This window comes from Nannospalax galili, unplaced genomic scaffold, assembly GCF_000622305.1.
Source record: "Nannospalax galili isolate Female #2095 unplaced genomic scaffold, S.galili_v1.0 scaffold312, whole genome shotgun sequence".
Classification (NCBI taxonomy): Eukaryota; Metazoa; Chordata; class Mammalia; order Rodentia; family Spalacidae; genus Nannospalax; species Nannospalax galili.
The window spans coordinates 6,920,195-6,932,445 of record NW_008335967.1 but is presented as its reverse complement, the minus strand read 5'-3'; the positions used below and the strand labels follow the sequence as shown (position 1 = coordinate 6,932,445).

Here is a 12,251-nt window from a genome sequence, read left to right as displayed (position 1 = left end):
ATGAAAGATGAGCATTGAATCCTGTCATTTTTATTTCTGTTTACATCTTGATATAGCTGTACTTTTCCACAGTTACACCTTCATTGAATTTCTTTCCACAACCCCTTGGGTATAGTCATTCCTTTCTTCATCTCTTTGTATTGCTTCCAGAACTCTCTGAAGGGCTGGTTTTGTGGACATGAATGCCTTCAGCTTATTTATGTCATGTAAGATTTTTCTTTCCCCTTCGACTAAAATAGATATTTTGGCTGGCTATAGTAATCTGGGTTGGCATCTGTGGTGATTTAAAACTGGGAATACTTTGGTCCAAGCTCTTCTGGCTTTCATAGTTTGCACTGAAAAGTCAGCTGTAATCCTAATGGGTTTTCCTTTATATGTGACTTGTTTCTCTTTTGCAGCTTTCAGTATTGTCTCTTTGTTCTGTATGCTTAGTTTTTACTATGATGTGCTGTGGAGAGTTTCTTTTCTGGTCCTGTCTGTTTGGTGTTTTGTATGCTTCTTGTATTGGTATGGGCATGTCTTTCTTTAATTTTGGGAAATTTTCTCGCACAATTCTGTTGAAGATCTGGTCCATTCCATTATCTTGGGATTCTTCTCCTTCCTGTATGTCTATGATTTGTAAGTTTGGTCTTTTTATGGTGTCACACAATTCCTGCATGTTCCATTCTTGTGATTTCTTACATTTTTCATAATCTTTGCTTGAGTGGTTTAGTTTGTCCACTTTATCTTCCAGTCTTGATACTAAGTTTTCTATTTCATTCATCCTATTGGTGCGACTTTCTCCTGTCTTTTCTAATTTGCTTACTGAGTGTTTCACTTCCTTCTTTATTTCAGCCTGAGTAGTCCTCAATATTTCTAACTTTTTCTGAATTCATTCAGAAGTTTATCCCTATCTTCCTTCAGTTCTTTGATTTCTTTGTTTGTGTGTTCTTTAAATTCACTGAATTCTTTTATAATGTTTATAATTGTTCTTTTGAGTTCCATATCTTGCATTATCTCTAGGGGTTTCTCATTGTACTCCTCTAGAGGACTATTGGTATTTGGTGGGGATATGTTATTTTGGTTTTTCATGTTATTATTTTTTCTCTGTGATTTTGACATGTGAATTTCTTTTGTAGTTTCTGATTCCTGTGAGGTTCCGGTTCTCTCTTTTGATTTTATATTGGAGTGGCCAGATTGCTTTTGACTTCAGGAGCTCCCATAGAGGCCCAAGTCAGATGAGGATTAGATGCTCTCAGGCTTTCTCCTAAGGTCTGTATCCCTCCAGGATAGATTTTGGACTCAGGAATTTGGGGGTTGGACTGGCCTGGAAGCCTGGCCCAAGAAAGATGTGGGTCTAGGGCAGCTGGTGGCCATGCCACCCAGAGATGCAAAGGAAGATGGGGGTGGGAGGTGGCTCCAAGGGCCCCTGGGGACTCCACCGTGGAGCTGGGTTGGTTTGGATGCAAAGGACCAGGAAGAGAACGGTCAGCCCTGGTGTCCAGGAAAGAGGCTGGTGGGTTGTTTAGACCCAGGGAGGCAGGGGAAGTTGAGGGCCGGGAGAGGCCCAGAGCGCCCCTGGGGACCTGAGAAGGAATTGAGTTACTTTGGATGCAAAGAATCGGGAAGCAGTGGTGGTTCCCCAGGTGTATGGGGCGCCAAGACAAGGAATGGGACAGGACCCGGGCTAGGAGGCGAGACCTGTAGAGGAGATGGGAGGGTGAGTGAGGCCTATTTACTATTTTGATTTTATGTGTGTAAGTGTATTGCCTGGTCGTATATAAGTGCACCCATGTCATACAATGCCCAGGGAGGTCAGAAGAGGGTGTCAGATCTCCTGGAACTGGAGTTAGGACAGGTGTTAGCTGCCATGTGAGTGCTGAGACTTGAACCCTGATCCTTTGTAAGAGCAGTCAGTGTTTCTAACTGCTGAGCCAACTCTTCAGCCCTGAGATAACTACAATTATAAAGTGAGGCACATCTTTCTGGAATTGTTTCTATGCACTATATTAAATTATTATTGTTATTACTGAATTGAGATAGAATTACATATAAAGTTTTGTATTTACTCTTTTTAACCAATATTGTATTATGGATTATTCCCCATATGATTTGCTCATCTCCAAAGTACAACTTTTAAATTACTGCATAATATTCCAAATGTATAGTTAATTCAAACATTACTCTCTTATTGAGGACATTTAGATTTTTTTTAACTTTTTAAAAAATTCTATTCATTATTTTTATTTTATGTGTATGCATGTACTGCCTATATGCAGGTAAGTGCACCCATATCCTGCAATGCCTGTGGAAGTTAGAGGAGGCTGTCAGATTCCCTGGGACTGCAGTTACAGACAGTTGTTAGCTGCTATGTGGGTGCTGGGAATCAAACCTGGGTCTTCTGTAAGAACAACCAGTGTTCTTAACTGCTAAGCCATCTCTCCAGCCCCACATTTAGATTATTAAATTATTTCCAATTACAAGTAGCCCTATAAGACAAAAGTCCTTGAACATTCATAATTTGTGCTTATATTCCCAAAACCACAATTCTGGGTCATAATTTCTTCATCTTATACTTCTAAATCTGTTTTCTCCTGTATTATTTGGGTAGGGTAATAGTTATCCTTTTAAACAGAGCATTTTGTGAGATGATGCATGTGAGTATGTTTTGAAAACTATATTGCCACATACATGGAAGGTATAGTATTTATTAGTCACTATTTACATGCAGATAGATTCAATACTTATTATATTATTACTTGTTAATAACTCCTTAATATCTTACATTGATTTCAATATATTCTCAGTTTTCAACCTCATACAATCAGAAAGTAATTTTTCAATTTTACTTCCTCTTCTTTATTTGAAAGTAATGAAATAATGATTGTGTCACATAGACAATTATGGCTCAGCTGCCAATTCCATTAATTTAATTTTTCTCAGGAAAGGAAAAATTACCATAGAAACAGAATATTTTATTGAGGATTCACATTCAGCCTAAAAATGGCACTTACACAGAAAATTTGAGTGCATCCTCAACTTGCTTAAAACTGTTCCTTTTTCAAATTTCAAAAGTTTGCCTATGAGTTTTCATAAAAACAATAGTTGGAAGATTAATCTGAATAATCTGGATAATTATGACCATACGAAATGCAAAGCCAGGGGCATTATTCATGGTGTACACTTGCTAAGCATAAAATCTATTTTCAATTCTCCTGGGGCAGGATAGAAAGAGGGGAAAAATTATGGCGACATGGGAAAGAAAGGAGAGCCTCATTCCTGAGTCTGGTTGAAGCCTTTTGGCCAGCTGAGAATCAAGAATTCTAACAGTTTACATTATCTCCGAAGGTTGACACCAATATAAAGACAGTATTTCTTTTATACAGATATTTTCAAATAAAAACATTGAAAAAGCAATGAATCACACTGAAGATCAAAGCATAAATGGCCTTTCTTCTTTCCCAGCTATAAACTTACACTTTTCTAGGAATCTCACAAGAAATCCCACTTACAGTAGAGAACATGTCTTAACCCTTGTGACCCATGGTTTTATCTTACCAGACTGTAATTCCTTGGAAGGCATCCCTGGCCCTACCCTATAATCTCATCTATTGAAAAAGAAGGGGAAAGTTTTACAAAAGTTTCTTAGCAATTCTTTGAGATGTAACTTGAGAGACACCAAAATTGTGTGTGTGTGTGTGTCTTCTGCTAAGATACCCAAGGGCAGATTCTCTTTTGAGAAGCCCACACCTTTAAAAATCCTTTTTTTAAAAAAATATTTTATTTATTATTTTTATTTTATGTGTATGAGTGTATTGCCTGAATGTATGTGAGTGCACCCGTGTTGTGCAATGCTGCGGAGGTCAAGAGGGCCTCGGATTCCCTGGAACTGGAGTTAAAGACGGTTCATAGCCACCATGTGGGTGCTGGGAATCGAACCCGTCTTCTGCAAGAGCAGTCAGTGATCTTAACCACTGAGCCATCTCTCCAGGCCCTAAAAATCCTTTTTAATCAACTCCAACCTTCCTTCGTACTCGCTCATCCTGAAAGTCCTTTTTGCTGCGGAGTCAAGGAGGTCCCTAAGGATAATGCGACTTCTCAGGCTGCTGGCCTGAGTTCTAGACTGTGTCTCCTGCTACACTGCCACTGCTATGGGTCTTCACTAAAGAAGTAATAGGAGCACTGGCGAGGACTTTACCCCAGTCTACCTGTCTCTCTACCACTTAAGGGCTGAGGGTTTTAATCTTTGCAGGCACTTTTATATTTATTCTTTTGAGACAGAGTTCTCATTCTCACACAGGCTGGCCTCAAATTTGAGATTCTCCTACTTCAGCTTTCCAAGCACTGGGATTACAGGCAGTGCCACCACATTTGACTTAAAACTTGCATTTTATTAAGCCTACCTACACTTAAAAAATTTAGAGAAGTATTTGTAGAAGGTAGAGAAAGGGAGAAGACCAGTCAAGTAAAGAGGGAATAAATTTTCTCTCCTCCCTACTTTGCATTATTTTTACTTCCCACAGAATAATAAAGGGGAAAATAGGCCTTATAGAATTACTTAGTACAAACTATCATTATGTTAAAACTGAAGAAACAGGTCCTAGTGACATAAACCCAAAGGGCCAGGAAAATAATCTGACCTCCCTCTCCCCAAGTCTTACAGTCCTCATAAAAGTAAAACAGAGCCCCAGGATCTTATTTTAGCCCTTGAGGATTTTTAAACTTCAGGATCATTTGTAGTGAAAGTGATCTATACTGTGCTAAAAACAAATTCTAATTTCTCAAAAATTTCTTGACAACTTAGAAACAATGTTATCTCTAAAATTTAAAAAAAAAAAAAAAGGTACTTAAATTGCAATTTAGTAGGCCTTAGCACTGGACTGTCATCCATTACCTCATTCGTTCTTGGTAACTATCTTTTGAAGCAAGGTAAGGAAAGTATTATGGTCTTCATTTTACAAGCAAAAAAGTAAAGCCCAAAGACATTAGGGACTGACCTAAGATCACTTACCTAAGATCCAGGAAGGAGCCAGTATTTTCTAACGCTTTTTCGACTTCTTAGGTAGTATTTACTATCTAAGAGGGAGTTCTCTTTAAAAAAAAAAAAAAAAAAAAAAAAAAGTAACAGTGATTCTCATGCTAAGGGATTTTCATTCTCAGGGGACGCAGCTCTAGTTTAGTGAATTTGGGTCTAACCATATTTTAGTAGCTCTAACTCCTACTTTGCACCTAATTCGCATCTTTAAACACGTTGTTTCTTACCTCTTGGCCCTGATTCTTTTTCCGGCACTTTTTCTCTTTGGGTTTTGGCCTCCTGGGTCTCTCGCCAAAGCTCCTCCCTGTCGAAACAAGTCGCGTCCTTGGTATCCAAGGTAACCATTCCGCCCTGCGCTTGTCCCTTCCGCTCTTTCCATTGGTCCGTTGGATTCCTTGTAGTTTTTTTTTTTTTTTCCCCGTGGCCAATGGGCTTGAAGCAATGGGGGCACGCCTTTCTCATCTACGTCTAACACCGGCTCTTTTCACGCAGTCTATCCAGTGCACTACTTCCTGGGATATGTAGTTTCAAAGCAGGCAGGAAACGTCAATATCTTGCTCCTTTAGAACTACAAATCCCGTCGGCCTGCACGAAAGGGGGGTGGGAATAGGCCAGCAGACCGGTCAGAGTTTCTACTTGAAGCTTTGAAACTGGGATTTGCCTAGCGTTTATTTTGTGGCTGAGATTTCCATTGAGAACCAAAGTTCTTCCTCAGCCGAGCGGTGTGGACGCTGCCCTCTGGGCTGACAGAAGGCAGCACGTCCGGGTAGCGTGGCGAGCGAGCCCGCGGCTGAGGTGCTGAGGCCTGGCGGAGGACGCGTCATGCTGGGCCGCAGCTTGGGCTGGGGGCTCAGCCGCCTCCGGCTGGGCGCCGCTCTCCGGGCTCCCCGGGCCGGGCTGAGCGGCTCTGGTGGGGCCAAGCGGCCTGGATCAGCGTCTGAAGTCCCTACCCCGGGCCCAGCGCTCCCGGCTCTGAAGGAGTGGACGCTGCGGGTGAGCCCGTTCGGGCGGCTGCGGGCGCGGCTCCCGTGCCACCTGGTCGTGAGGCCGCTGGACCCGCTGGCCTTCCCCGACGGCGACCGCGTGCGGGTGGCGGTGTGCGGCGAGGGGCGCGGGCGAAGGGGCCTTGACCGCCTGCGGGTGGAGTACGACCGGGATCTGCAGGAGATGGCCGTCCTGTCCGACAACATCGACCCCAGAGCTCTGGTGGAGGTGGACGCGCCGCTAAAGTTTGGCAAGTGAAGACGGGTTTGGGTCCGGGGCACGCCCTGTGATTTAAATGAGGTGGAGCGAGGCCAATTGAATTTTTAGGGGTTCTCTTTCCACCTCCCTTTCTAACCTGGTTGGCCTCTTCCGAAACTCGATTTTCTTCTGCTCCCCTCTTGAGTTCCTGAGTAATGTTTGCGAATTAACCGCCCAATCTAGGAGAGAAATTTTAAACCGAAAAGAAACATAAGTTGTAATAATTCAAACATTTAAAAATATTTTATTATTTTTATGTGTATGAGTGTATTGCCTGCATATATGTAAGTGCACCTGTGTCGTGCAGTACCCACGGAAGTCAGAAGAGAGCATCGAATCCCTTGGAACTGAACTTACGGACAGATGGTTGTTAGACCACCATGTAGGTGATGGAATAGAACCCGGGTCCTCTTCAAGAGCAGCCAGTGCTTTTAACCACTGAGCCATCTCTCCAGCCCCTCAAGCCAAACATTTTGTGGAGCCCCTTACGTTCTTTCTTGTCACATTGTCCTTAGCAAAGCGGTTCATCTTTCAGGTTGAGGTTTCTTGATAATCCATTTAGTGGTGTGGTACCACATCACTCACATCTTGGGGTTCTGTCCCCATTCAGCTCTGTATAGATAGATGTTCCATATCTAACCTAGAAAAGTATTTGATTTTCCTTAGCACCAAGTCTAATATTTCCCCCCTTTTCCCCCCTAAGTAAATTCTCTGCCAGTATTAAGCTTTAACGCAACACACATAGTAAGAGTGCCTGGGAAAATTCAGTAATAATACTTGCAAAACACATTTTGAAGCTTTTATTCTCGCTGTTTTAGGTGAACAAATTGAGGTATAGGAAACCAAGTAAATAATGTAGGTGAACAAACAGAAAAAAAATCCATGGCTTCATGAAGTGTATATTTGAAATGGCTTTTCTGTCTTTGATTTGAACCCACTAGAATCAGCCCTTATGCTTTAGCCTGCATGAATAAGAGACTCTGTCCTCAAAGTGTAGTCATCTGAGGGTGCTAGTGGAGCTTGCCCATACTGCAGAATAAGCTGGGTGCTAAAGGATAGCCAAGCAAAATTTATAGCAGCACATAAGAAAAAAAATTTTTTTTTAATTAATTGCCGGGCTTGGAGGTGCAGGGCTTTAATTCCACCCAGCACTGGGGAGGCAGAGGCATGTGGATCTCTGTGAGTTCAAGGCCAGCCTGGTCTACATAGTGAGTTCCAGGACAGCTGGGGCTACAGGGAGACCCTGTCTCAAAAAGACCAAAAGAAAAAAATAATAATAAAACAATAAAATAAAAAAGAAAATGGATTCTACTTTAGCTGGTGATTCCAAATCTCATTGTTGCTTCCTTTTAGCTAAAGCCAAAGCCCTGTTTCCAACTTGCTGTCTATGCTGCTGTTCCACAGCCCCTCGACTCTGTTACAGAGTTAGCTTTTACTGATATTTGCTCCTCCAGTGTATTACTTTCAGTGAATAGGTGAAAGTAATATTGCTACTCCTATGTCTGCTTTACTTTCTACTTAGCACGAGTAGAGTATCTTTAGAATCGATTTCCTTGTCTTCATGGTTATCATGGTGCCTTAGATCTTCCTATGCATTACCACAATACTCAACTTGGAAGCATCTGTGCAGGTGTATTTGGATCAGTGTCTGGGTGGGATAAAGTTGGCTTTCTGTATTTTCCTACTTAACTCAGTGTATTGCTGCTAATTTAAACCTTTGCAGAGATTGCCATGCAACTGTGGAAATTTATTTTATGCTGTCACTGTTAAAATTGTGGCACTAGGCCTCAATTGCTTGTTTTGGGGGAACATGGTGTTTATTTCAGTAGTCTAGACTAAAGAAAATCATTAATGTATCTGTGAATTACATATTAAATATCACCATTTTAAATTTTTTTGTTTTTATGCAGAGATGTCTAAGGTCACATCTTAAATTACAGTTGAGAATGCCTGTTTACTTACTTTGCACACTTTCTCCAAATATACTCATTTGTCCACAAGATTGTGGCTATAATGCTTCTTAGCATTAGGTTTTTAAAAGTGGTTCTCACTTTTAAAAACTACTTCAAATACCTTGTCACGTTGACTGCATGCCAATCTCATTTTTTAAGTATGAAAGGCTAGAGGTAGAATTTGGAAACCTGAGTCATGATCATATACCTGATCCATGCTGCTCTTGTGATATGCTTTCAGTTAGGGGGAGGTTTGGGGGCAGTTTTTCACATCTTCCACAATAGGAGACCAGGCTTACTTGACTGACATAGGATGACATTTTACTCACTCCTGTATCTTTCTTCATTTGTGTGGCTTCTCTCGGTGGGAGAAGCTTCCATATTCCACAGGAGATGTGAGTACCTAAGAACTACTGTCTCAGCACCTTTACCTCCCGTCTGTGGTACTTCTCTTTAGGTGATGTAGGCCTACAGACAGAATTAGTTCTAAAATCAGGCACTGCATTGGATCCTGCTGCCTTGGAAGACCTCTTACTTTTAGGGAGACACCAAGCTGCCCTCTGAAGAATTCAGCAGTATTAGCCATATAACTGAGGATTTGGTTTCCAGGGAGTACAAAAGTGCTTTGGAGCTCAGTACTGACTTTTTTCTTTTTTCTTTTGTTTTTACTTCTAGATTTGAATGTTAAGGCATCAGGATCTGGCTGTATAAAAGTGCAAAATATTGAGTGTGATAATTGCAAAATTGAAACTGAGCAAGGGACCAGCATTTTACAGTCTGTTAAGGTATGGACATTTTTCTAATTTTGTTTCGATTAAAACAATTGATTTAAGCTGTGAATTCTAGTGTCAAGATAAAAGTGTAGTTTGTTATTTCAGAATATTATCATTCATTGTTCAGAAATTCTTTGCAAAAAGTTTGCCTTAGAAGTATAAATTTTGTAGCAACTTTAAAGGGTTTTTTTTGTAAGTGAATAAATTTTTATTTTTTTACATAGGTCTTTTAATATATTTTTAATTACATTTGGAATGTCTAAATTCTTTAATAGAGTAAGATGGTTTGACATAATCAACAGTGTTTGGGAGCACAGATAGAAGTCTGATTACAAATGTACCAGTATATTGCACGAGTTATAAGTTTTGATATTGAACAAAATAATTACCATAGAGTCCATATAATTTAATATGCTAATTTGAATCATGTACATAACAGTTTCATATAGTAGATGCTCAACAAATATATTCTTTTTCTTCTGATAAAACTTTCATAGTGAATAAAGTATCCCTCCTCATGCAAGTTATTATTTTTTTTTAGGGTTTCTGCTAATGTTACATTCTGAACATACAAAGGGTACAAAATGAATTTTTTTCCAGAATATTTCAAAGGATGGTACCAGTCTATCTTTGTCTGTAAAGTACCTTCACATACTGTTACTGTGGGTCATTTTGTCTCTTAAAATAAGACACTATATGTTATTCACTTACAAAAAAAAAAACATTTAAAGTTGCTGCAAAATTAATATATTTTTTAATTTCATTTGGAATTTCTAAATTCTTTAATACAGTAAGATGGATTGACATAATCAACAGTGTTTGGGAGCACAGATAGAAGCCAAGGACTCCCAAATTGCATAACTCTTACCTGTAGGGGGAAAAGAAAGTCCTTGACTGGTGAATAGGAGATGTGAAAGAGAAGTAAAGGCAAGTTAGCATTATGAGTTCTAGACAGGAAACTAGAAGAAGTCAGAACAGGGCAAATTTCAAATGTTCATATCAGAGTCCATTGGAATTTCTTAACGAGAGCTTCCAAAAGCATCCCTCAATTGGGTTCCTCCTCATTTTTCTTTTGTCTGCCAAGGCTGAACTCAAGAATGAGGAACTCAGGATTTGTTTTCAGGCACTTTGATAGCTGTTTGCAGTGGCTAGAATCAGTGTCAGTTCCTTCTCAAAGGCTTCTAGATAGGGGGAGAAAACAAATTTATCCCTCATTTTAGAACAATAGCTGGTTGTCTCCCTTAGCTACACGTGGGCATGACAGTAATGCAGACCAAGATTTGAAGTCTTCCATCTGAGCAGCACTTTCTTATTAGAAACAAAATCATCAATGAGAATTTTCTAGATAACATTTTATATGGACTAAAGCATAATTTCCAGGAAGTGTAATCCCTTGAACTCTTAAAGAAATATACTGATCACTTTAATATTTGATTATGCTTTCCTTTTCGGTGTTTAAGACCATATTCTTTGCCCAAATAAACCAATTTATTTTTACTCTTAAGGTCGTTTGAGGATCTGTTTCTCATGGGGTCACATGGGCTTGGGAGGAGCCCCTGGCTCCTTTCTTTTATGAGTTCCATCTGTGTGATGATAAGTCAAAGGTCCTGCTTGACCATGGTTGGCTTCACTTGGAAGCATGGAGGAAATGTTTCCTCTGTGTTGACCCTCCTCTTTGTAGACTGGGCACTGGTTCAAGTTCATCTTGTCGGGTCTCCATGTCCTCCCTGAACAAGAGGACAGGTGATTCACCACAGTTACAGGACATTATGAGAAATATTCCATAGGCCCCCGAAACTTAGTTGACCTTGGAGGGTAAGGAGCAAAATCTGTCCTTTAAGTCCCTCTGACCACATTAGTATAGGTCTCAAACTATGGCTGTTAAACATCCAGTAGGGTTAGTTCCACCAGTCTGGTACTTATGATTATTATGTGCTATGTTGATAAGGAACATCCAAGAAGGTTAGTTCCACCAGTCTGGTACTTTTAATTGCCATATGTATATAGATAAAGCTTGGACAAAAACCAAACACTCTTAGATAAACCTTTTCTAGACATATATTTTGTTCCTTAAAATAGTTGCTTGTTCCTTAAACTAGTTGACTAAACTATGACCATAGAAAATTTAAGATTAAGTGAATATTATTTTTATTTCATCCTTTGTATATCATAAACCTAAACAGACCTTCATCACTTGCTTAGGCTTTCTCATTTCTTCTGTCTATTTTGGAAAATGTCTCCATTCCCATATCCTTTTACCATCTCTTACATTCTCATTTTCTTTTTTAATAATTATGAGACATAATAACATTAACAAATAAATTTTCCATCAGTTGTGAGCATTCTTTTCCTGGGATACTAAGTAATGTTTATATAAGGTTCTAGTGTCAAACCAATGTTTGATTAAAGTTTTCCTGGGAAACCGATGAATTTACTGTTACAGAGAACAGAGATGACTGAGGGGTTGCTGAGGTATATGAGTGACCTGAGGGTATGCACACTGGAAAGCCTTTACCCAGCATGGGTCAAGCCTTCTTTTCCTAGCCTTCTCCAGATTATATACTTTAGTCCTCCCCAAATCCAGGAGACCATGTGTGATTAGGGCCAAATTACATACAGTTGGCTGGGAAGAGTGCCTGGATAATCCAGTGAGGGTCCAATGACCCTGCTTACCCCTTCTTTAATGAAGGAGTGCAACCATCAATTGTGATGATGTTTAGCAAGCAGACACAGCAGAAGTCGTGATGATGGTAGTTATTTGATGCAGAAGAGACTGCTGTACAGCACCATCTTATTAAAAGAACATGGATTACACACATAAGATAATAATGTAATAAATTAATGAGGGAAACTTTAAAGGTTTTATGCTATACTTCTTTTAGATTTTATTTATTTACTTATTTATTTATTTGTTAGGATCTCCCTATACCCCAGCTAGCCTGGAACTCACCATGTAGACCAGGCTGGCTTCAATCTCACAGAGATCCACCTGCCTCTGCCTTTTGAGTGCTGGTATTAAAGGTATGTGCCACCATGCTCAGCTATAAAATTATTTTTTAAAAGAAAAAATAGTGGCTGGAGAAATGGCTCAGCAGTTGAGAACACTGGTTGTTCTTGCAGAAGACCTGGGTTCAAATCCCAGCACCCACATGGAAGCTAACAACTGTCTATAACTCCAGTCCCAGGGCATATGACAGCCTCTTCTGACCTCTGCAGGCATTGCAAGACATGGGTGTACTTACCTACATGCAGGCAATACACGCATACACA

General features: G+C 40.0%; 2 protein-coding genes across 5 annotated transcripts in view; one reads left to right on the top strand and one right to left on the bottom strand.

The window, feature by feature from the left end:
- The window catches only part of Ccdc146 (coiled-coil domain containing 146), a 169,281-nt gene extending 163,942 nt beyond the window's left edge, over positions 1–5,339 (bottom strand). For 2 of the 3 annotated variants that reach the window (XM_029562356.1, XM_029562357.1), the window contains exon 1: positions 5,242–5,339. The gene's annotated coding sequence lies outside the window, so the exon portion shown is untranslated. Of the gene's footprint in view, positions 1–4,990; positions 5,071–5,241 lie in introns of all 3 variants that reach the window. The other variant, XM_029562355.1, reaches the window with a different exon arrangement.
- Positions 5,340–5,621: 282 nt separating this feature from the next.
- The window catches only part of Fam185a (family with sequence similarity 185 member A), a 74,239-nt gene continuing 67,609 nt past the window's right edge, over positions 5,622–12,251 (top strand). For both annotated transcript variants that reach the window (XM_029562354.1, XM_008830771.3), the window contains exons 1-2: positions 5,622–6,248; positions 8,884–8,993. In XM_029562354.1, the coding sequence (XP_029418214.1) occupies positions 5,837–6,248; positions 8,884–8,993 (522 nt within the window). In that variant the 5' untranslated portion in view covers positions 5,622–5,836. The remainder of the gene's footprint in view (positions 6,249–8,883; positions 8,994–12,251) is intronic.